Source organism: Schistocerca serialis, chromosome 2, assembly GCF_023864345.2.
Source record: "Schistocerca serialis cubense isolate TAMUIC-IGC-003099 chromosome 2, iqSchSeri2.2, whole genome shotgun sequence".
Lineage (NCBI taxonomy): Eukaryota > Metazoa > Arthropoda > Insecta > Orthoptera > Acrididae > Schistocerca > Schistocerca serialis.
In genome coordinates this window covers 306,416,275-306,442,499 of record NC_064639.1, presented here as the reverse complement: position 1 = coordinate 306,442,499, position 26,225 = coordinate 306,416,275, and the positions used below count along the sequence as shown (strand labels likewise).

The following is a 26,225-nucleotide window of genomic DNA, read 5'->3' as shown; positions in this document are numbered from 1 at the left end:
CCTAAATGTGCGCTCTGCCATAAATTCGCGAAGAAAAAGGGGCAGCCGGCCTCGAAAGCCCCAAGAGAACAGTGTGCGGAGGATGCCTGTCCTCCAACAGGTATCGTACGCTCTCTCCAGATCAAAAAATATTGCTACCGTTTGGCGTTTCCGGAGAAAATTGTTCATGATATAAGTGGAGAGAGCAACAAGATGGTCAACAGCAGAACGATGCTTTCGGAATCCGCATTGGGCTGGTGTTAAAAGACTGCGGGACTCCAGCCACCAAGCTAATCGGTAATTCACCATACGCTCCAAAACCTTACAGACACTACTCGTGAGAGAAATGGGGCGATAGCTAGAGGGGAGATGTTTGTCCTTTCCAGGTTTCGGAACGGGAACGACAATAGCTTCCCGCCATCGCCTGGGAAAGGTACTGTCGGTCCAAATTCGATTATAAAGGCGAAGGAGGTAACGCAGGCTATGGGTTGATAAATGCAGCAACATTTGGACATGGATACCATCCGGTCCTGGGGCGGAGGAGCGAGAAGAAGAGAGTGCATGTTGGAGTTCGCGCATGGAGAAAACAGTATTGTAGCTTTCGCGATTTTGAGAGGAGAAAGCAAGATGTCGCACTTCCGCTGCACGTTTCTTCGGGAGAAACGCTGGCGGGTAATTTGAAGAGCTCGAAATCTCAGCAAAGTGCTGACCCAGTGAGTTAGAAATTGCGACGGGGTCCACTAAGGTAGCATGCGCGACAGTGAGCCCAGAGACCGGGGAGAGACTAGGCGCGCCTGAGAACCGTCGAAGCCGACTCCAACTTCCGAGGAGGGAGTGAAGTTGTTAAATGAGCTAGTAAAGAATTTCCAGCTTGCCTTCTTGCTATCGCGGATGACGCGACGGCATCGCGCACGGAGCTGCTTATATCGGATACAGTTGGACAAAGTTGGATGGTGATGGAAAATGCGAAGAGCACGTCGCCGCTCACGTATTGCGTCACGGCATGCCTCGTTCCACCAAGGAACTGGGGGGCGCCGGGGCAATTCGGAGGTGCGTGGTATTGAACGTTCCGCAGCTGTGAGAATAACGTCGGTAAAATGTGTGACCTCATCGTCGACGCTGGGAAAGCGACGGTCATCGAATGTCGCTAGAGACGAAAAAAGTGTCCAATCGGCTTGGGCAAACTTCCAGCGTCGCGAGCGCATATATGGCAGTTGAGGCTGCAGTCGAAGAACACATGGAAAGTGGTCACTCGAGTGTGTATCATCAAGGGCGAACCATTCGAAGCGCCGAGCTAGCGGAACAGTACCGACCGCAAGGTCCAAATGGGATAAATTTGCCGTAGAGGCAGACAAAAATGTAGGGACCCCAGTGTTGAGGCAGACTAGATCCGCTTGGTGGAAGACGTCTAGCAATAGTGAGCCACGTGGACAAGGATGTGGAGATCCCCAAAGCGGGTGGTGGGCATTGAAGTCCCCAACCAGCAAATAGGGGGGTGGAAGCTGATCAAGAAGATGAAGGAGATCAGCTCCTGCCATTGGTGTAGACGATGGAATGTATACTGTACAAAGAGAGAACGTGTATCCAGAAAGGGAAAGACGGACGGCGACAGCTTGGAACGAAGTGTTTAAGGGGATTGGGTGATAATGGAGAGTATCATGGAGCAGAATCATGAGTCCTCCATGGGCTGGAGTGCCTTCAACAGAGGGGAGGTCATATCGGACGGACTGAAAATGAGGGAGAACAAAGCGGTCATGGGGACGCAGCTTTGTTTCCTGAAGACAGAAGATGACCGGCGAGTAGGATCGTAAGAGGATCGACAATTCCTCCCGATTGGCGCGAATGCCGCGGATATTCCAGTGGATAATGGACATAGGGTGAACAGAAAATGGAGGAACGTCACCAAGGGTGCTGTCAACTCATCGACTGCTCAGAGCTTGCGACCGACAGGATGGAATGGCATTCAGTCGAAGGCAGAAGATCCTGATCCATAGGTTGGTCAGGAGCAGCTCCTGCCACCAACGATCGGCCAGTTGACCGGCCACCAACAGTGCGCCTCGGCGACACAGAAGATGGCCGAGGGCGATTTCCGCCAGGTGGTGCTGTAGATGGGACACGCCTTGGTGGAGAAGGAGAGGAACTGTGTTTCTTCATAGCCTTCTTGGAGGTATGTTTAGATGAAGGAGGAACCGATGGTTGTGAAGTTGCAGTACGTAAAAACTCTTCACGAGAATGCTCTTTTTTGGAAGACTTGGCGTCTGACTTTTGGGCTCGAGATTTAGCAGAACCCGACGAAGGGTGAGCCATAGAGTGGGCAGGCGAAAGAGGTGAGGTTGAACGGGCGATCTTTGCGCTGGCCGATCTGACTACCGTGGTACTAAATGTGAGATCGCAAGTCTGCGTGGCCGCCTCCTTTGTTGGCCGAGGAGAAGCAAGGACAGCGCTGTATTTTCCTTTCTGAGGCACGGTGGGCTGTCGACTGGCGAGTAACTTTCGAGCAGCAAAGGTCGACACCTTTTCCTTCACTCTTATTTCCTGGATCAGCTTTTCGTCCTTAAAAACAGGGCAATCTCGAGAGGAAGCAGCGTGGTCACCCATACAGTTGATGCAGCGAGGGGATGGAGGTGGACAAGCACCCTCATGGGCATCCCGGCCACACGTAACACATTTGGCTGGATTGGAACAGGACTGGCTGGTGTGATTGAACCGCTGACATCGATAGCAACGCGTAGGGTTCGGGACATAAGGGCGAACGGAAATTATCTCATAGCCTGCTTTGATTTTTGATGGGAGTTGAACTTTGTCAAATGTCAAGAAGACAGTGCGGGTTGGAATGATGTTCGAGTCAACCCTTTTCATAACCCGATGAACAGCGGTGACGCCCTGGTCAGACAGGTAGTGCTGAATTTCTTCGTCAGACAATCCATCGAGGGAGCGTGTATAAACGACTCCACGCGAGGAATTTAAGGTACGGTGCGGTTCCACCCGGACAGGGAAGGTGTGGAGCAGAGAAGTACGCAGCAATTTTTGAGCCTGGAGGGCACTGTGTGTTTCCAACAACAGGGTGCCATTCCGTAGTCTGGAACAAGATTTTACAGGACCCGCAATTGCGTCGACACCTTTCTGAATAATGAAAGGGTTGACCGTGGAAAAGTCGTGACCTTCGTCAGACCGAGAAACAACAAGGAACTGTGGCAACGATGGAAGAACCGTCTGTGGCTGAGACTCAGTGAACTTACGTTTGTGAGCAGACATAGTGGAAGGTGAGGAAACCATTGCGGAAGAATCCCCCATGATTACCGGCGTCTCCGATGGCGCGCTCCTCCCTTGTGGGGGCCCTCACCGAGGGCACACCCGCCTTAGGTGATTGTTCACACCTCAGGTCACACCTCCCGACAAACGGACGGAGGGACCAATCGGCACTTTCGGAAGGTATCAGCTCGGGTAATCACCCCTCCCTGGGCCTGGCCTTTACCAGGGGGTACGTACGTGTCCTACCTGTCTACCCGGGGCGGGGAATTACGCGTTACCCCGTCACCGGCTACGCATGGAAGTGCGTGGGTCGGCCTTCAGACACGCACAGGGAGGAAGAAAGAGAAAGGGAAAGGAAAGAAGAGGGGGTCTCAAACGCCGCAGCGGAGAAAAGGGTAAAGAGAAGAGGTAAGGAAAGGAGAAGGACAAAGGAAGGAAGAAGACATACAAGCAAGGAAGAAGAAGAATGCGGTACATTTACAAGCGTCCGTCTCCGGACGTAGGCGCAAACCATACTCCCAGAGGGGGAGAAAGTGAAGGAAACAGCCAGAGGTGAGGGGGGGGGGGGGGTGAAGACAGGGGATGGGGAAGGATGCGGAAAGGGAAGGTATGCAGCCCGGAAAGGAAGGAAGGCCACATTAGCTCGGGGCCCCGTGCTCGCTACGCACGTATCCACAAAAGAGTTGTGGATCCCCTGGGGGGTCTCTCTTCTGTGAAAATGATGGATCCATTGACTGAAGTCTTTGTGAATCCAAACACAGTCACTTCTGGTGTGTCTCTTTGACTCGTTACACACCATCACAATTTATTGTACAAATGGCCTGTGGAACATTTGGCTCATTACCTGGTCTTTTACTTTTCCACAGATGTGGAATGTGGCCTCATCAGCAAGCAAAATGTGATCCTAGAGATGCTCATTGTGTCCAGCTTCTACAAAATCAACATGTAATTTGGCGGACTGCATAATCTTCGTGGTGTAAATAAAGCAGCTCCTGAATGTGGAACACTGCTTTCTTTAGTGTGAAGTATAAAACTTTTAAAATAATTGATTCTGACACATCTACTTTGTTGCTTAAACAACAATTTGATGCAGTCAGGTTTTTGATTGTTTCTCTAATTTGCTGAACAGTCTCGTGTAGTACAGGACACCTTTCAGAGCATAATTCCCCAGCAATCTTTCCAGGTCTTTGGAACTTACTGACAAGTAACCAGACTTTTCTGTGCACAGATGACAAGTCAGCAGCTTTAATTTCAATACCAAACTGTTCTCAATATGTGGTCAGTTACAGTCACTAAATGTTTTAACTCAATACTCACCAGATATTCCATGTTCTTTAAGAATTTCAATGTGCTTGTCCTTCACTTTCTTGGCATATTCTACGGATAAGTGATATATTTTCAAACAGATCCCCTCAACTGATGATTTCACGGCTTCTGTAAGATGTGGCTGACATTGCCGCTGCAACAACATGCAAAAAAGCAACACAGTTAAATTTCTTATAATGGACTGCGGAGTGTATCTATCATTAATTTCGCAAAGTGAGGAAAAGGGGAGTAAAACACACACACACACACACACACACACACACACACACACACACAGAGAGAGAGAGAGAGAGAGAGAGAGAGAGAGAGAGAGAGGTTACCTTCAAATGTGCCAGTCTGTCCTGGAAGTCATCATAGGTGGCACCAACAGTTCGTCGAAGCCACTGAAATGTATCTTCTGCATTCCATTTGACAACTTTACGGCTTTCAGATGAGGCATTCCTGCACATAGAGAAAAGGATGCCATCATTAGCATCATAACATAGATTACTGAACTTGAAAAAAAAAAAAAGATGACTGCCAAGAACCTGTAATATGACTTTATTTACTCACATCTAGTTTCAATAATACTATCATCTATCCATCAATCTAATCAAGTCATACTGGTTTGCAATGGTGAGCCATTGTTACGACTCCCCATGAAACATTAAGCTTTGTACAAAGCTTTTCTAAATGTGCTTGTACAGTTTGGAGGGTGGTGGCAGTTGTGATCACCACACTGTAGATGTGCAGTTCCCAACACTTATCTATCTCATTCTAGCTTCTTTATCTCTGCATGTCTAGCATATACTTCAATAATACTATGAAATTGGTGACCATCACAATAGGCATATACATCATATTATACTCAGAATACATTTCAATGCTGCAGTGTAAATATTAGTCTCAAATGTGTTGTTTGTGGGAGTTCTCTAGCCAGTGTGCAGTAGCCCGCACTAAGCATAATGTGTTGCATGCTAGGACAGAATATGCAATAACAAATCATCAACGTAGTTCCTGAACAAATTTTCTTTTCATGTCATTCACTACAGATTTGTCTGAGAATGAACATAAATGTTAATACAAGGTAACTATAACTGCTACAACTGACCAGATCAAAACATGCCTGATATGCTGCTTGGCATCATAGGCCAAAATAAATCTGCAAATGACACAGTACATCTCTGTAATACTGTCTCAATTAGTGTGTGGCAACAGTACCAACTGCTCCAGTGCTTAAGTAGAATTTCTCCAAAATGACCTCTTATTCACAGTGAAATCTCTCTCTTATGTCCCCTGACATACTGCTGTCCACTGGAAGATTATTTTGTGCAAAGGTCTTAGCCTGGGCAAATGGACACAGGAAGATTATTAAATGAGACAATCTAACAACTGTCCAGCAACACAGAAGTTGTGAACCTGGTGTCTGCATCAACAAGCAGATGGTGTGATGTTTCGCGTTATTCTTATCACCACCAGTACCTCACACTGTAACAAGTGGTAATTTCACATGTACTTTCTGTTGTAACCGCGACCGGAATGGTCGCGGGGTGGCTGACAAAGCGCGTCTGGACTAAAAGAAGAGCGGCCCACGAACAAACAAACGAACAGAATGGACAAACACGAAACGACGGACGATCGAGAGAGACCTTACAATGATAACATGCAAGAAGCAACGGGGTGAAAGAGACAACCAAATGAATCCAAGATGTCCACTAGTAATGAAAACAAAGAACGGTAAATACACTGTCAGTTGTTGAGGCAATATGTCAAGATGTACGCAACGATTAGACTCACTGGCTTCGCGAGAGGCGGGCGCTTAAATACTCGATCGGGGGGACCGCTATTGGCCGCTGGGATCACGCATTCCACTGTGTGCCAGGAGGTGCACGCCACCACGGCTTACAGCGCAATGCTGCAGAGACCTCTATGGGTCTTCGACGTCCATAACGTCTCTTTTTGATTTTCACACAATTGTCATTGTCTTTTCTTTTCTAGGACTTCTTACTCACTATTTGCAGCTTGTCTCTTTTGATTGTTGCTGCTCTTGTGTATCTTAATTGTGGTTTTATTTACAGAATACATCATATGCTTTGTTTAAGTAAATGTTCGTCTCATTATGGATTTCTTATATTAGCAGCTGAGTGTAATAAATTATTTCAGTGAAAGTAAGAAAATAAAGATTTTCCCTCTTCTACGTACACACAAAACACACAAGTAGCATTATGACATAGGTGCAGTGATTCGCAAGGAAATATTTACTTGAACATTTAGCTCCTTCTAACGAGGATTCTCACAATAAAAAGCCCTATTTTGCTTATTGCACTGGGTACTGTACTCATAGCTTTGTTAACATCAAAAGCTTAGAAACATTTATATTGAGCACAAAACTTGCAGTTGTTAATAAAATGATGATCCATATAAGTCACACGGATTATAAAGATGGATATGTGTTCCACATATACTCCTAAATCACCAGATCGATCTCAACCTGACTTGATGCACATACTGCTTATTGTCTGGAATGAATTACTGCGGGAGTGAGAACCACACAGCCCCCACAGGGGTAGGAGAGGGTGTGTAAAGATTTGGTAATGCCTGACATCCTGGCTGCCCTGCAAGACTGGTGTGTTGTGCAGGTAGTAACAGAATGTGTTCCAGGCATTAAAGAGTTGAGCAGAGAAAGAGGGAAGGAGGAGGTGGAAGAGAGAGGGAGTATACAGACAGAGAGAAGGGGAAGGAGGAGGAGGACAGAAAAAGGAGGAAGGAGGAGATGTGAGCAATGTAAATGACATACACTTATCTACACTTATCTGGGTGAAGCTGCAGGTAAAAAGCTAGTGGCCAAATATATTTCGCATCCTCGTGTCCTCTTCTTCTGTAGCTTGCACAGCTTTCAAATGGTGTGAAAAATATATAACAACAGTGGATAGTGCAATGTACTTGCACGCACTGTCAGTACATTTCTGCTTCCAACAATAAGTTATTACTTCAGCTCTGATCAACACTGTTACGTTGTCTATCTTGATATGGGGGATTTACTATTTATATATTTCAGTTTCAATATAATCGTATTAATATAGCTGTAACTTAAAAATGCAAAAATACCAACTGAATTATTTGTGAGAGGTAAGTATTATTTTTAGATGCAAACATAATTCTGAGAGCAACATTCATAATTAACTGAGTTACACCAATACAACTTTTTATAGCAATATGCTATGACTTCACATGGCACAGTTGATGTTCCACTCCACTCAGCAGGTGAAAGCTGCAGCAGAGAGGGCACAAGGATCTAAGGAACCTGCTGCCACTGGTTTTGACGAAAGTGTAACCGTGGCTACTAAGTGCAGTCTGGCAGGGAGGAGCAGAACGGGTAGGACATGGAGCATGTGCTGAGGAAGACCACTGGTGGCTGAAATGGATGACAACACACAGATGGCTGCACCAGGGAGTGAAGTCTGTGCTTGGAGTGCATGGACAGTGATTGCACCTTGTGCTGTGTGTCCTATATGCAGGGCTCTCCCAAGTGGCACCATCATATTTGATAGGCCTCTGATTTGTTGTTTGGACACTGAAATGCTCGGGTGTACCACCCAGCAATGTTATGTATTTTAAATCATGAGTGTGGTGTGGGTTTCCTGTTAATGTCACCAAACAGTGTTGCTTTCATTCCCCCTGCCCCCTTCCTTTTTGATGACTTTGAGAAATTCACACTAGAGCTCAGTTATTCTGTGGAATTTTTGTAATGGAACATTTAAAGTGCAGTTTAATTCTACTGTTAATTAAGTTGTAGGAATCAACAAGAATGTGTTCTGTGCAGAGTAAGCAATATAAAAGAAGGGAACTAACTTTTCAATTTAACTGGCTGCTTCAAAGACATTTCAATCAAAACAGCTTGACATATCACATTTTTTTACTTGTTATTTTTAGTTCCCATGCTGTGTAATATAATGCATCATGTCATGTAAAATAACATGATGTCATGTCATGTAACAGGACATATGCAATCTTGTCACCCAACATGGCATCTGTCATGTTGTACAGTGTCATTAAAGTTTAGGATGCATGAAGTCCCAAACTGTGATTCTTATTATTATAGATGCAGCCCTGCTATTGGATATTTCCTACTGTACATGCATCCCACTCTCTAGAAGCACATAAATTTGTGTATTATTTGCTCTTACATCCTTCACCATACATGTAACAGGGTTTGTGGGAGAAATGGAAAAACTTTTTGAGCTATTAAATGTATACTCTCATGTATGCTCTTCAGCTATATGGGCAAATCTTCTGGATTTTGGCCACAGGATCAGGGACTTCAGCCTATAAATTACAAGATGCAAGTATGCCTTAACACCTTGCAGCTAAGAGAGCTCACTGGACTGGGAAAGTAGGGTTAACTTGTAAACAAGAGCAAATATGTCAAGATGTTTTGATTTAAATGTCTGTGGAGCAGCCAGATAAGTCAAAAAGCAAGTTCCCTACTGTTTCATCTCTAACTCTGCCCAGGGCATATTGGCCCTCTCTTGTGCTGTGATGAGCACATTTTTCATTCTGGTTTCCCACTTTTACTCTACCATAATTCTAACATTAAACCACGATAGCCTGGCAATCAACATAGATTCATGTTGACTTTGGCAATGACTGTTAAAGTAAATGTTTTTTTTTTTTTATTGTCTTTCAAACTGTGTTGCTGGAGCTGGGCATTGTTAATCTGGATCCTCTATGGTTCCATTCCTGGTATGGTTGAACCTGTCCAGTATAGCCTATTATGTCTAGCCTATTATGTCCTCAGAGCACAAAAGCCTCACCGCCACGTCAAGGTCACATGGCTAAGGGAGGCTTTTCGTTTACTTAGATTTTTTCTTTTTTTATTATTTTGTTTTATATTTTTAATTTTGTTTAATTTTTTCTGTTGATTTTTACTGTTTTTGGTTGATAGTTAAGACACATTTTATTCACATACATGTGAGACTGTATATGCACAGATATGAAAAATAACTAAAAATACTTAATACAGAGGACAAAATAACAGCAAACATAAATACAATCCCAAACAAAATATTAAATACTGTTAAAAGTTTATGATACTAATGGATGTAAATAGCTTACATTATGTATATAAACTTATGGTACGACCATATTACACAGATGCATCAACTTAAAAGCTTACTATATCGTAGAACAATTCAAACAACAAATAATAAACTATTGGAAAGCATACATCTTGTCATTAACTCATATCTTAAAATTTAAAATCAAGGAACCACCACTAGAAGAACTCACATGAATAATTACGCAGGAAACATTGCAAAAACCAATCTGAATAAAGTTTGAGTAGGATTGGCTGAAATAAACAGAACAACTGCACAACAAAATTCTATCAACTTTTCAATTCTGTATGAAAACTGACGAACTTAAGCTTGTTTTGTCCAAAAAAAAATTTCTACAAGACATCATAGTAGTTTCTGAAGAACATGCAGTGAAACATTTTCTATTGGTTAAAAATAAAGTGACCTATTTTCTGACAATTATTTTTATAGCAATTTTCTAGTTAGTTTAATTTTCTGTGTGGTCACTGATAAAGGTTTAAATGCTTGGTCCAACAGCATATAATTTTGTACAGGGCTGGGCATAATTCTGGCTTGGTCATACATTGTTTTGTAAGTCCAAAGGTTTTTCAATGATCTTAAGCCCTGGGTAATAAAATCTGTAATGTATAAACAAATGAGGGGTAATCAACTTCAATAGTCAGTTTTTTTTAATTATATCCAAATACAGTGCTTAAATGCAACACATTTCTACGAAACACAGTCTCATGTGCAAACACAATTTTTCACACATGAAACCTGAATGATAAAAAAATTTTGCAAATGCTTCTTATAATTACTGTAAGAACATATTTTTCATCATCATCTGTATCACTTAAACCGCTTCACCATGTGCAATCTGCATAAAATCATATTTTACATGCATATTTCGTACAGCTTTAGACAGCTGTATCGTGACCACAGATATAGCTTTCACAAAACAACACGACCATTAATCACATGTATTTGTCTACCCCATAACAAAATTTGAAGCAGTTCACAAACGTTTCAAACACAGAAGTGCCACGTGCAAAACAACTCACAAAAATACACTCCTGGAAATTGAAATAAGAACACCGTGAATTCATTGTCCCAGGAAAGGGAAACTTTATTGACACATTCCTGGGGTCAGATACATCACATGATCACACTGACAGAACCACAGGCACATAGACACAGGCAACAGAGCATGCACAATGTCGGCACTAGTACAGTGTATATCCACCTTTCGCAGCAATGCAGTCTGCTATTCTCCCATGGAGACGATCGTAGAGATGCTGGATGTAGTCCTGTGGAACGGCTTGCCATGCCATTTCCACCTGGCGCCTCAGTTGGACCAGCGTTCGTGCTGGACGTGCAGACCGCGTGAGACGACGCTTCATCCAGTCCCAAACATGCTCAATGGGGGACAGATCCGGAGATCTTGCTGGCCAGGGTAGTTGACTTACACCTTCTAGAGCACGTTGGGTGGCACGGGATACATGCGGACGTGCATTGTCCTGTTGGAACAGCAAGTTCCCTTGCCGGTCTAGGAATGGTAGAACGATGGGTTCGATGACGGTTTGGATGTACCGTGCACTATTCAGTGTCCCCTCGACGATCACCAGTGGTGTACGGCCAGTGTAGGAGATCGCTCCCCACACCATGATGCCGGGTGTTGGCCCTGTGTGCCTCGGTCGTATGCAGTCCTGATTGTGGCGCTCACCTGCAAGGCGCCAAACACGCATACGACCATCATTGGCACCAAGGCAGAAGCGACTCTCATCGCTGAAGACGACACGTCTCCATTCGTCCCTCCATTCACGCCTGTCGCGACACCACTGGAGGCGGGCTGCACGATGTTGGGGCGTGAGCGGAAGACGGACTAACGGTGTGCGGGACCGTAGCCCAGCTTCATGGAGACGGTTGTGAATGGTCCTCGCCGATACCCCAGGAGCAACAGTGTCCCTAATTTGCTGGGAAGTGGCGGTGCGGTCCGCTACGGCACTGCGTAGGATCCTACGGTCTTGGCGTGCATCCGTGCGTCGCTGCGGTCCGGTCCCAGGTCGACGGGCACGTGCACCTTCCGCCGACCACTGGCGACAACATCGATGTACTGTGGAGACCTCACGCCCCACGCGTTGAGCAATCGGCGGTACGTCCACCCGGCCTCCCGCATGCCCACTATACGCCCTTGCTCAAAGTCCGTCAACTGCACATACGGTTCACGTCCACGCTGTCGCGGCATGCTACCAGTGTTAAAGACTGCGATGGAGCTCCGTATGCCACGGCAAACTGGCTGACACTGACGGCGGCGGTGCACAAATGCTGCGCAGCTAGCGCCATTCGACGGCCAACACCGCGGTTCCTGGTGTGTCCGCTGTGCCGTGCGTGTGATCATTGCTTGTACAGCCCTCTCGCAGTGTCCGGAGCAAGTATGGTGGGTCTGACACACCGGTGTCAATGTGTTCTTTTTTCCATTTCCAGGAGTGTATATCTTTTGCGTGTAAAATATGAATGCAGCTAGATTTATGAAAGTGGGTTTTCAGTTATATTGTAAGAATGCATTTTTTAAATTTTTTGATTAATTTTAAACTGTTTCTGCACACTCTATTCATGTAAGAAAGAATTTTACATGCTACATTTATCTCGACTTTAAAACATTGTATCTTGACAATGGATAAAGATTAATGGATAAAAAGTTTCATTTATCTCCCCAAAAAAACATATTTTTTGCTTGTGAAATCCAAACAAAGCAAGACATTTTCAAACGATTAAAACTTATCTTAGACCTAGATCTGATTCACTGGTGGGCCAAATTTGAACCAGCAGTCTTGCTCCAGTCCAGAGTTATTTAAGTGTGCTGGTTTTGCACCTAAAATCCAAATGGTGCTGTTGGCTGAGCATTAATTTCAGCCCAATTAAAATCTTTTGCAAAAGGAATTGATTAATTGACAAATTTGCCAGGGACGGTTCCTGTTCATCATTTAAATACTGATTATTATATTGTAACACAGCTACAGTAAGACAGATGTTTGAATATCTGCAGAAATGGCCACTGGTTTAGGCTAGACCTAAAACTTTTCACCCCATGTTCCTAGATGAAATAGGAACTGAGCACCAAGGCCCTTCCATTCTGTAACAATTGTTCAGAACTTCTGCACAATTGAGCTGAGAATTTAATTAAAGGGAGCCATTAAAGGTTCTTATGACTAATGTGGTCACTTTTATATAAATCTTTTGGAATTGCTTGACTTGATAGTAAAATAGTGTGAATGTTAAATTATATTTAAACCCTCACAACTCCCTATCAGTTCCATTCCCCATTCTATTGCTGCTGCTAAACTCAACATTTCAATGGTAGCTGAGCACGGTTGTGTGTTTCAGCTATTGTGTAGAATAAAGTGATGAGAATTTGTGTCTTTCTACTCCTGTGCTGTTACAACTAAGGCTGTTAGTGGTGTCCAGGATGAGGTGGCGAAGGAACACCTAGGAGCCACCATACGTAAGCAGGTCATGGCAGCTACAGTGCCTGAGCTGACCCAACAGCTCCAACAGATATTGGGAGAATCAGTTTGGTCAACTTTTAGTGTCCAAAGTAACCTAGTATTGGCAGCACAATGGTTCAATTAACTCCGGTCAAGTTCAATTCCCAGTTAAGGAGGGTAGCGCGTTAGACAAATCATTTGTTTAACTTGTAAGATCCTATGTAAGGGCATGGCAGTGATGCGGTAGGGTGTCTCCAGGCAAAGATTGTGCAGCTGAAGTTAATGTTACATGACACTCAATAGCTTTGATATAGGGCAATATGGCTGTACTAAACATGGAGTAGGGTGGTGAAGGTTGTCAGGATCAGGAATTAGCAGCCTTTGTGTAGATGCTGGCCAGAGTGACAAACAATTTTCAATGTTGCCTCACTTACTTTTGGGAACTATGAAACAAGAATAAACATTATTGGTTGATACAATTCCAGACACTGTTTCGTTTTTGTAATTGCTTGGTGTCACCCAATGGGCAGAAAGAAATGTTTGGGCTCAAGAATACTGAAACCACAATAAAGGGGAGTTTAGTTCGGCAAGAGGCTAGAGCTATAAAACCATGGAAACAGTTGAAGACTTTCACAGACATCTTAGCCAATAGGAAATCCTCACCAAGGTAAATGTGACTGACTGATAAACATTACTGAAGTAAAGAAGGCGATAGGGAATCCTTTTGCAAATACATGAACAGTGTGGAAACTGTAGTAAAGGCCTTGTGTCTTTCTTAAACACTACAGGAAGTCATGTCAAACATTGTAGAGGAAACTAATCCACTGAATAGGCCGTGAATCACCTCTGCCCAGTGACTCAAGAGCTTTATGAACATGGAAGCTTGGCTCTTAAAACTGAAGGGGTTAAGTGTGTCAGTCATTTTTGAGGATCGGGAGTGAAGTGACTACTGTGTGTATAGTGCCTGAAAGACAGTGCCTATAAAAGCTTGATAACAATTATATTTGGTTTGTGGGGCACTAAACTGCGCGGTTACCAGCGTCCGTACAAATTCCTAATCTTTACACAGTCCAGTCTTTCCACTTTCATGAGTGATGATGAAATGATGAGGACAACACAAACACCCAGTCCCCAGGCAGAGAAAAGTCCTAACCAGGACAGGAAGTGAACCCGGGACCCTGTGATCCAGAGATAGCAATGCTACCCACTAGACATTGTAGACGTGATTGTCCTCAAGACGCACAGGATAATGGAAAATCAAGGTGACGTCATCGCAAGGTCGCAACTCGGAGCAGTGGGTTGGTCACTACTTCAGTGAGGAAAAAGCAACGCATATCATCAGCGGGATCAGACCCCATTCAGATACTATGAAATTAATAACAAGCTACTTTCCTTTTAGACACTGGTAGTTTTGTTACTGTCTTGCGGGAGGGCAGGTTCCGATCCCACCAGTCTGTATGTGTGTGGTCTGAGATGAACTCAGATCCTGTCTTATGTCAAGGCTAATTCCATAACACTGACTGTGTTATGTTGGGTGAAGGTAAAACAGTTTATTCAAGACTTTATCTGGGTTATTACATTATGAGTAGCTGAGAGGTTGTCAACTGAATTTGTTTTATGGTCAGATTGTTATCCACAGTATTGATTTAATTTCCAAGTTGAGGGAAGATTATTTTACATTAAATTTTATAATAAACATCACACCTTTTCATTTTGCAAACAAATGGAGTTTCCATTAGTCTCTGTTGGGATAAAGGAAGTTGTTGATAGTAAGATACAGAAGGATCATGTACAATTGCCTCATAACAAATGGCTGAGTGTATTACACAGTGAATTCACAGATGTATTGACTGATAAATCAGAGTTAACAAATCTCAGTCAGTATAAGACAGAACTTACACATACAGCTGCAGTGAGAAAAACACTTATGATTTATCTCCTCCAAATATGAAGGAACTGAAGACTCTTGTAATGTTCTATGTTGGCTATCATGATATCGAGTAGTGATAAAAAGTTTACTTGGGAGCTACAATTTCCTATTATTCATTTACTCATCTTGTTATTTCTTCACACTCACCAGTATTTCTGAGTCAGACTTTCTTTCTCAAAGTGCTGCAGTTGCTGCTTGAAGTTCAGAGTGCAATCCAATATCCAGATTCTCGAAACAAATATGATGCTTCTCAAAAACATGTCATTTATTGTACTATTGTTTAACTGACTGTGCGCAACAAAGTTTGTTCATTATTCGGAACCTCACAAATACAGTAATATTGACTATGCCCAAAACATTCAACAGACACTGAAAAAAATCAATAATACTTTCTCAAAAGGCCAGGTAAAGAGGATGACACAGAAAAATCCAAAAGCACCCACCCTAAATGCCCTACCAAAGGTTCACGAGGATGTTGATGTTGTTGTTGTTGTTGTTGTGGTCTTCAGTCCTGAGACTGGTTTGATGCAGCTCTCTATGCTACTCTATCCTCTGCAAGCTTCTTCATCTCCCAGTACTTATGCAACCTACATCCTTCTGAATCTGCTTAGTGTATTCATCTCTTGGTCTCCCTCTACGATTTTTGCCCTCCAATGTTAAACTTGTGATCCCTTGATGCCTCAGAACATGTCCTACTAACCAGTCCCTTCTTTTTGTCAAGTTGTGCCACAAACTCCTCTTCTCCCCAATTCTGTTCAATACTTCATCATCAGTTATGTGATCTACCCATCTAATCTTCAGCATTCTTTCTTCTGTAGCACCACATTTCGAAAGCTTCTATTCTCTTCTTGTCCAAACTATTTATCATCCATGTTTCACTTCCATACATGGCTACACTCCATACAAATACTTTCAGAAACCACTTCCTGACACTTAAATCTATACTCGATGTTAACAAATTTCCTTTCTTCAGAAATGCTTTCCTTGCCATTGCCAGTCTACATTTTATATCTTCTCTACTTCGACCACCATCAGTTATTTTGCTCCCCAAATAGCAAAAATTCCTTTACTACTTTAAGTGTCTCATTTCCTAATCTAATTCCCTCAGCATTTCCTAATCTAATTCCCTCAGCATCACTCGACTTAATTCAACTACATTCCATTATCCTCATTTTGCTTTTGTTGATGTTCATCTTATATTCTCCATTCAAGACACTGTCCATTCCGTTCAACTGCTCTTCCAAGTCCTTTGCTGTCTCTGACAGAATTACAATGTCATCGGCGAACCTCAAAGTTTTAATTTCTTCTCCATGGATTTTAATACCTACTCCAAATTTTTCTTTTGTTTCCTTTACTGCTTGCTCAATACACAGATTGAATAGCATCGGGGAGAGGCTACAACCCTGTCTCATACCCTTCCCAAGCACTGCTTCCCTTTCATGTCCCTCGACTCTTATAACTGCCAACTGATTTCTGTACAAATTGTAAATAGCCTTTCTCCCTGTATTTTACCCCTGCCACCTTCAGAATTTGAAAGAGAGCATTCCAGTCAACATTGTCAAAAGCTTCCTGTAAGTCTACAAATGCTAGAAACATAGGTTTGTCTTTCCTTAATCTTTCTTCTAAGATAAGTCGTAGGGTCAGTATTGCCTCGCGTGTTCCAACATTTCTACAGAATCCAAACTGATCTTCCCCGAGGTCGGCTTCTACCAGTTTTTCCATTCGTCTGTAAAGAATTCGTGTTAGTATTTTGCAGCTGTGACTTATTAAACTGATAGTTCAGTAATTTTCACATTTGTCAACACCTGCTTTCTTTGGGATTGGAATTATTATATTCTTCTTGAAGTCTGAGGGAATTTCGCCTGTCTCATACCTGTACATCTTGCTCACCAGATGGTAGACTTTTGTCAGGACTGGCTCTCCCAAGGCTGTCAGTAGTTCTAATGGAATGTTGTCTACTCCCGGGGCCTTGTTTCGACTTAGGTCTTTCAGCGCTCTGTCAAACTCTTCACGCAGTATCATATCTCCCATTTCATCTTCATCTACCTCCTCTTCCATTTCCCTAATATTGTCCTCGAGAACATCGTCCCTGTATAGATCCTCTATATACTCCTTCCACCTTTCTGGGTTTCCCTTCTTTGCTTAGAACTGGGTTTTCATCTGAGCTCTTGATATTCATGCAAGTGGTTCTCTTTTCTCCAAAGGACTCTTTAATTTTCCTGTAGGCAGTATCTATCTTACCCCAAGTGAGATAAGCCTCTACATCCTTACATTTTTCCTCTAGCCATCCCTGCTTAGCCATTTTGTACTTCCTGTCGATCTCATTTTTGAGGCGTTTGTATTCCTTTTTGCCTGCTTCACTTATTGCATTTTTGTATTTTCTCCTTTCATCAATTAAATTCAATATATCTTCTGTCACCCAAGGATTTCTACTAGCCCTCATCTTTTTACCTACTTCATCCTCTGCTGCCTTCACTATTTCATTCCTCAAAGTTACCCATTCTTCTTCTACTTTATTTCTTTCCCCCATTCCTGTCACTTGTTCCATTATGCTCTCCCTGAAACTCTGTACAACCTCTGGTTCTTTCAGTTTATCCAGGTCCCATCTCCTTAAATTCCCACCTTTTTGCAGTTTCTTCAGTTTTAATCTACAGTTCATAACCAATAGATTGGGGTCAGGGTCCACATCTGCCCCTGGAAATGTCTTACAATTTAAAACCTGGTTCCTAAATCTCTGTCTTACCATTATATAATCTCTATGAAACCTTTTAGTATCTCCAGGGTTCTTCCATATATACAACCATTCTTGAACGAAGTGTTAGCTATGGTTAAGTTATGCTCTTTGCAAAATTCTACCAGGCGGCTTCCTCTTTCATTTCTTAGCCCCAATTCATATTCACCTACTATGTTTCCTTCTCTTCCTTTTCCTACTGTCGAATTCCAGTCACCCATGACTATTAAATTTTTATCTCCCTTCACTACCTGAATAATTTCTCTTATCATACATTTCATCAATTTCTTCATCATCTGCAGAGCTAGTTGGCATATAAACTTGTACTACTGTAGTAGGTTTGGGCTTTGTGTCTATCTTGGCCTCAATAATGCGTTTACTATGCTGTCTGTAGTAGCTTACCCGCACTCCTATTTTTTATTCATTATTAAACCTACTCCTGCATTACCCCTATTTGATTTTGTATTTATAACCCTGTATTCACCTGACCAAAAGTCTTGTTCCTCCTGCCACCGAACTTCACTAATTCCCACTATATCTAACTTTAACCTATCCATTTCCCTTTTTAAATTTTCTAACCTACCTGCCCGATTAAGGGATCTGACATTCCATGCTCCGACCCGTAGAACACCAGTTTTCGTTCTCCCTACCAAAGGTTCACAAGGATAATATCCCATTAAGACACGTCATTAACTTCCGAAATGCTCCATCCTACCACCTAGCCCAACAAACACACACACAACTGAAAAAAACTGTACATGTTTGATAACAACAGGAATCTGGAAAACTCAAAGGAATTAATAGACAGAATCAAGAATATACACATACCGGACACAGCAACCCTCATAGCATTTGACATCACATCAATGTACACTTGCATTCCAATAAATGAAACAATCAACAATATCACACAAAGATTAAAACAACAAGGAAACATACCAGACACACAAATCAATGAAATAACAAACATACTAAAGACCATAACATCACAAAATTATTTGGTATTCAACAAAGAATTTTATTCTCAACACGAAGGACTGCCAATGAGATCACCAATCAGTGGCCTCCTAGCTAACATGTTCATGAACAACCTGGAGAACATGATCTTCAGACACATAATAAAACCAAAGAACTACAAAGTTATAGGCTGGTACCGTTATGTTGATGACATAATATGCCTGACTGATGAACCACATACACACATAGAACAGCTACACAATGAGATAAACAACTTACACCAAAAAATTAACTTCACATTAGAAACAGAAACTAACAACACACTACACTTTCTAGATCTCACCACAAAAACAAACAACACACACAACTTCACAATATTCAGGAAACTGACAACCTATCAAACCACCCATTGACACATAAGCATGCAAACTTCAGATTCATGCTCCACAGATTAAACAGATCACCCATGAACAAACAGAACTACACACAAGAACTAAACACAATAAAACAAATAGCAGTAGAAAATGGTTATACTACCCATATGGTAAACAAGTTAAATAAAAAAATATGCAAACAGTACAAAAATGAACACATCACACACACACACAAATCCTCAACCAGCACAGAACAACACAAAACACAAACAATGACCATACACAAGACACAACAGATCAACAACACACACACAAATGAAATGCCACATACTCACTTACAATAACAAGATTGTTCACAGAATAGGCAACATATTAAAGAAACAGGGACTCCAAATAGGATACAGGACGGAGAACACAACACAGAAAAAGATCAGAACACAAGAAACACCCATGGAGAAATTTAACAGATCAGGAATATATGAACTCACAGCAACACTTGCCAGTCAGTCTACGTAGGACAAACATGCAGAAACTTCAAAACAAGATATCCGGAACATTTTGGAGCTTTAAACAGCAACAGCTCCCATAGCACATTTGCTGACCACCTTATAGCCAACAATCAACACCCAACCACAATAGAAACAGACTTAAGAATACTAAAACCCAGCCACAGCCTATACAGCAAACTGACCACTGATGAAAACTTCCATACACAGAAGGCAATAGCAGAAGGAAAACAGGTCTTAAACGAATACAATACACTCTGCAAGGGCACACTATTTAACACATTAAAGGAACTTTACAAATAAAAACAGCACAAACAGATAAAGTCTGTTTTGTTTGCACAGACACACACACACACGAAAAATAGATACACTAAAATCTGCAGAAACGCGCCATTTACACACAAAAGGAATACCATATAAAAGACAACACACACAGCTAAGAAGCACACAGAAAACACACACACAAAGATAAAATGCAAACAAAATTCAAATTTGGCACCGAACTCTCTGGTGAACAAATGAACACTGACTGGGCTGCGACACATAACAAACCACAATCATACTGTGTTCTGGTGTAGTGAAAAGTGTTTTACTATGTTATTTGTGGAAAATACTTGTTATAGTTATGTATGCATCACAACATCTCAGCAAGATGCAGAGAATGGAAGTGCTTGCCACACAAAAACGTAAGTAAATACGAAAATAGAAGCGAAAACATTACGAAAAACTAAATTACATTCTAGAAGACAGGTTAACTCCCAGCAAAAAACTTTCTCATCAACATCATTTAGTTGCAGATGACAAGCTACCTGTAGTAATTAACACAAAAGTGATACAGAAAATTCATGCACACCAAATATAAAGGTATTTACAAAAAGAAACGATCTGTTGTTTGAACTAAACTGCACATAATTTTATAATCATTTAACAAAAATGTTCACGTTGCAGAATAAATAAAAACGAAAGCCCACTGATGATGGCACAGTGGTGCCGAAACATGTTTGGGTACTGAGAAAAACTGTGTTTTGTATAACTGGCAGACCTCACATCCAAAAATTTTAACTGCAAACACTGCCAATACAAGGAGCTGCAAATCAAAAAGATGGATACTACTTGTTCAAGATTCGGACTGAATATTAGAAATCATTCCTGTGATGTCAATGTGATTGTCACAACTGTTCTTCCATGGCTCACACATTATCTCCAAAGCATTGACTGAACGACACAGAATAAACTGCCCAACTAGCAGGTACAGCAGAGTTAGTAAGGTTACTATTGTTGTCCCTACTTGCAGATACACTGCATCCAACCACTCCAGAATACATGCACATAAAGAAAAGCTTACGAACTGCAGGGTATACCAATTCATTAATTAAATAAACTTTTTATGATGACAATCATTGTTCATCATTTCAGTAGACGCTTGTGTAACATCATACATCATTTCAGCAGATGCTTGGTAACAAGTCACTTCATCAAAGTGATATGTTACACTACAGATTCCTCCCTTGATGTCATTGCTATTGCAAAAGTCATAAAAGCAACATTTTAAGTTCAGAACTAATTTCAACGTTCTTAACTAAAATTATCAACAGCTTTTGTTTATTACTTGTTTTTTTCCCATTTTTTATTGTGCATAACTACAACTGTAACTTCAACTCATTTGTTTACTACATGTAGAATTCCCACAATGAATTATAAGCCATTAATCATAACCATACATTTGACCTAACATCACTTTTATTAAGTCCCTATACAGCTATATCAGGCACTCATTCTCTTACTGTGAATATGAATCCTCAGATAACAAATATTTATTACCAATTAATCATTAAACAGTTTTACAAGTGTCCATACTTATTTAACAAACTATATTTCAGGGAGAACTCTGGTCATATTCATTACACCTTTGAGAAACACTGGATGTGTGTTGCTCTTCTGGCAAGCCTGTGAATACAGGTTTTGATAAACGAATATGAGAAGATTGGACTCTCAATTATTGAAAAGAGCAAGGATAACTGTGGTACTCCAGGTCAAAAAGAAAGAAAGGAAAAGAAAGACTAGGATGTTAGAACCTAAGAAAGAAATAAGGTAGACCTCAAAGACTGATATCCCCCCCTCCAACCCAAGGATCCTGACCTGGGAGATTATTCACTGATGGGTCGCAGAATGAAGATTTTCCTCAATTCTACATAATGAACTCCATTGGCTTCTCCTCACCAAACCCAGAAAAGTGGTTCTAGCACCCTTCTATTGATGCCTAGAGAAAAGGATAGCAACACAACACAGTAATCACTTTTTCAGCAGCAAACCTAACATTCAAATTAAACCAATTCCATAGACTAATAAATAAAAACCCCCAAGAAAAAGAATAAAAATTCCTCTAATACAAACTTTTTGCAAACTAAATTCCCACTTCCCCATGAAATAGTATATGAAACTCTACATAACTTACAGTGCTGTAATGGCATATTGTCCTGTGTAGGTTGTTATAGGAAAAACAATATCCATTGCTAAGAGGCTGGTTTCCTCATCAGTCACTTATGATATACATTATAACATACAGGGATAAGTAATACTTTTAGTATTTATAAAACTGCCATCGAACCAGAGGAGTCACATGTTCTGACCAATTAATTGTTCAATTGCTGAAGAATAGCATACAAAACTCAGACACTTGCATCTTTATTATTCCATCTTTAAGTTAGCATATTAAGTAGATTAACAAACTCAGAAGTTCATCTGCTTTGCTTCCTTGGAGGAACCTCAAAACTAGCAGTACCTAATTCTGTAGTACCTGTCAAGATACACCTCTTTCCGCAGAAGGATTACTGCTACACACTCATTTAACTTTTCGCAGTGATAGTGTCCTTACTTATGTATTCTCCTTTCTCTCTCTCTCAGATATAGATCATCCTCTTCATCTAGGTTCACCTATCCTATCCAACACCCCATCATGCAAACAGATTAGACTACCATATCCTATTAATATCACACTGTATTCTTTGTACTTCTCTGTACATACTCATTCATTACTTAACTATATGTTACTGTAACTCTGAAAGCTCTCCTATTATATGTGTCAGCAAACATACCTGGACATTAGCCTGCCATATTTAGTCTTTACAGATACGGGAGTATCCCCTGTGATTCCCCTTCAAAAGCAGCAGTGCTACCAGCCAGTAACACTTAAAAGAAATAACTCATCTAGGTTTTGTAGTCCGCCTTCTGTCCAATGTTTGCTAATTTCTGTAACTTGCCAAATAAGAATGTAAACCTCTGTCATTTGTTACACATAGTTATCTCATAGTGCACAAATTAGTTATTTTATCATATTACTTGTAAAGTACAGGATAGTTAAAAAGTAATTAAAGTTTTAAAGAAGATAGAGAAAAACCTAAAAGACTGCTTTATGGAAATCTAAACCTGAAGAAATACAGCAGACAACTCAATATCTAATGTGTATCATCTGCTAAATTAATGCAGGATGTGAAATTTATCTGAGGCAGGTTTCCTAGAACACACTACTTTTGATGATATCATTTATTTTAAAATTTGGGACACTTTACTTAATATTATGTTCTTGCACTTGACATCATGCTTGTTGTTTTAGAGGCTTCTTTACTTTTCTTTAAATTGCTATTAGATATTTCTAGCCAAGAAAAGAACTTAAACAGCGGTTCTCAAATGAATTTTCTGTTCAACGCTTCATCTGAGGAAAGTCCAGTTGACACATGAGGCAGCCGATAGAAGATAACCTGAAACTCCAGGATCATCCATACCCAGCTAGTGTGCTTCATAGAACAATATGTATGAGATAATCTTCCAATTGCTTTCATTATATTTGCAGATGGGTTGGATTGTGGTCGATATTTTGAAATAGGTACATGTTTCACACCTTCCCCTGTTAAAAACTCTTTGAAAGTATTACTGTTACACAGAGTTCAATTATTAGTGAGTAAGTAATTTGGTTCGCTCACATCTTCAAAATTATCTCTTAGACAACTGATTTGCTAATTTTATGGGAAGACTACAATAAAGTTCATTGGCAAAGGGAATGCAATGAACAAGTTATTTGTAAATTATTTTCCTTAACCTTCTGATGTAAATCACAACTTATTAATACTCTTTTTATTTATCTACTCAAATTTTTAAAACAATAAATCTTTGTCATGTGTAGGAAGCATTTTTGTATACCGAAATGCCAAAATCCTCTGTTTATGGATCAAATTAGATCCTCTACTGCTATTTTAGGTTAACTTCCAATGATATGACTTGTCACACTGTCTCCAAAACACTGTTCAAGTATCTCATTTGTTTATACTACTATTCTTCTGCCAAATATTCATCAGTTTTCATCTTATTTTTTACTTTTCTGGCTAAAATTCACACCTTGTTGTTTGTGTAACTGAATATTTACTCTAAATATAGTGTCACAAATTTCTGTTTTTGTTCCTGTATTTATTCCCACGGGTACTCGTGACACTATGCTTTGTGAACCTCTCACATAATCTATTTTTAATCGAACTACTGTAAAAAAAATACCCCTCTCATTAATCTACTGTATACTAATCTACTCTCCATTAAAAATGATAAGGCCTGTTGACCTGTGTATATTTCGCCCTAAATAAGGGATTGATTTTTTTGTAAGTCTCAAACTATGGACAACAATTCTTTTTCAGTAGCTGTATAATTTAATTTATGTTTGTTAAGACCTCTACTTGCAAGAGCCGTTGTATTATGTTCTCCCTTACTGGGATCTCATTTCCCACAAAATAACTCATGCTCGAGTCCATATTCAGATGCATCTGTTCCCAGTTTTAGGATGACTCACAATTTTAGCTTCCAATAGAGCCTTCTTGACATCTCATGCATACTGAGACTGTTGTTTCAAAAGATTCAAGAGTCATTGATCCTTCACAGATTGACCGTTTTACAAAATGTCTATAGAAGCCAGTTTAACCCCAAAAACAACATAATTATTTTACATTTTGTAAAGCTGGGCAATCTTTAAATGCCTGAATTTGTTCCACACTGGGTTTTATCCCTTTCACTCCTACAATATGGTGTAAAAACTTTCTTCCCTTACAAAATGAGGTTTACTTTATTTTATTATTATGCCATTTTCCTGCAATCTTTTTAATGTTCTAATAAGCAGGGTGCAATGTTCCCTTCATGGTTTTGAAACCAATAGTAGATTGAAACTTCCTAGCAGATTAAAACGGTGTGCCGGACCGAGACTCAAAGTCGGGACCTTTGCCTTTTGCGGGCAAGTGCTCTACCATCTAAGTTATCCAAGCACAACTCATGCCCCATCCTCTCAGCCTTACTTCTGCCAGTACTTCGTTTCCTATATTCCAAACTTCACAGAAGCTCTCCTGTGAACCTTGCAGAACTAGCACTCCTGGAAGCACGGACATTGCTGAGACATGGTTTAGCCCCAGCTGGGGGACGTTTCCAGAATGAGATTTTCACTCTGCAGCAGAGAGTGCATTGATATGAAAACTGTGAAGTTTGGAAGGTAGGAGACGAGGTACTGGCAGAAGTAAATCTGTGAGGACGGGGCATGAGTCGTGCTTGAGTAGCTCAGATGGTAGAGCACTTCCCCACAAAAGACAAACGTCCCAAGTTCAAGTCTTGGTCCAGCACACAGCTTTAATCTGCCAGGAAGTTCCATATCAGCACACACTCTGCTGCAGAGTGAAAATCTCATTCTGGAATAGTAGATTATCCACAAGCATTAATAGTTCCAGGGTTAACTCATTACCCAAAGCTTTGTCTAGGTCCCATACAAAAACTGCTACAGATATATTCAAAATCAAAGGGGAGTATCCTAAACTGATAAGACTTTTCATCAAACAAGAATCTCATACAAGGTCTAGAGTCTTTGTGTAGTGAAACCTACCAGTATCCATGTCTCAGATCCATTGAACTAAGAAACTTTGTTTCTCTGAACTTAGATAGTAATTCTTCCACACTAACAGGTCTATCTCTCTCTGTTTTTATTTGTTTATTCAAAGTCCGAGCCTCTAATACCAAATGATGCCTCATTTGGTCTTCTCACTGCCAACAAAGGATTATTATATGCACTCAGATTATGTTCTGTAATATCGCTGTCAATCATGTTCTGTATTTCCTCTTGTAATGATAGGTGAAGATTTGTAGACACAGCATACAGTTTGTCAGGGAAAAAAGGAAAAAGCTTATCATCCGTTACCTTACAGAGAAGTATAGTCTCTAATCACTCCAGGTTTGTCCAAAAATACTCACTGACACTTAAATAATATTACCAATAGTATCTTTCTCTGTTCATGGGTTAATATGTTACATTCATGTGATTCAACTAAGATATTTTCTATTAGTTCATCCCTTGCTGTGAATTGTCTATCCATTGCTACTGTACCCACCTCCATAGTTGAGGTCACTAACGCAAGCTTGTGTGGTGGCGCTCATTTGACGGTAAGCTGGTTTGAATCCTGGAGGTGGATGAAATTTTCACTGCTAGTATTTGGTGAGAAAGGTAAAGAGAGTTGGTGGTGCAAAGCTCCTGGTCACCACTCCTCGTGTCAGTGTCTGGATTAAAATTCCAAACCTCTCTGCAGTGTCTCATGAAGTGGGGATATGTAACATT

The 26,225-nt window shown here is 41.0% G+C and overlaps 2 protein-coding genes across 4 annotated transcripts in view; one reads left to right on the top strand and one right to left on the bottom strand.

The window, feature by feature from the left end:
- The window catches only part of LOC126457080 (2',3'-cyclic-nucleotide 3'-phosphodiesterase-like), a 183,323-nt gene extending 175,243 nt beyond the window's left edge, over positions 1-8,080 (top strand). The window contains exon 7 of one of the 2 annotated variants that reach the window (XM_050093092.1): positions 7,801-8,080. In XM_050093092.1, coding sequence (XP_049949049.1) covers positions 7,801-7,835 — 35 coding nt within the window. In that variant the 3' untranslated portion in view covers positions 7,836-8,080. Of the gene's footprint in view, positions 1-4,097; positions 4,302-7,800 lie in introns of those variants that run through there. The other variant, XM_050093088.1, reaches the window with a different exon arrangement.
- The window catches only part of LOC126457079 (mRNA (2'-O-methyladenosine-N(6)-)-methyltransferase), a 154,125-nt gene that overhangs the window by 66,247 nt on the left and 61,653 nt on the right, over positions 1-26,225 (bottom strand). For both annotated transcript variants that reach the window (XM_050093082.1, XM_050093083.1), the window contains 2 exons: positions 4,878-4,998; positions 4,549-4,690 (listed from right to left, as the gene is read on the bottom strand). In XM_050093082.1, the coding sequence (XP_049949039.1) occupies positions 4,549-4,690; positions 4,878-4,998 (263 nt within the window). The remainder of the gene's footprint in view (positions 1-4,548; positions 4,691-4,877; positions 4,999-26,225) is intronic.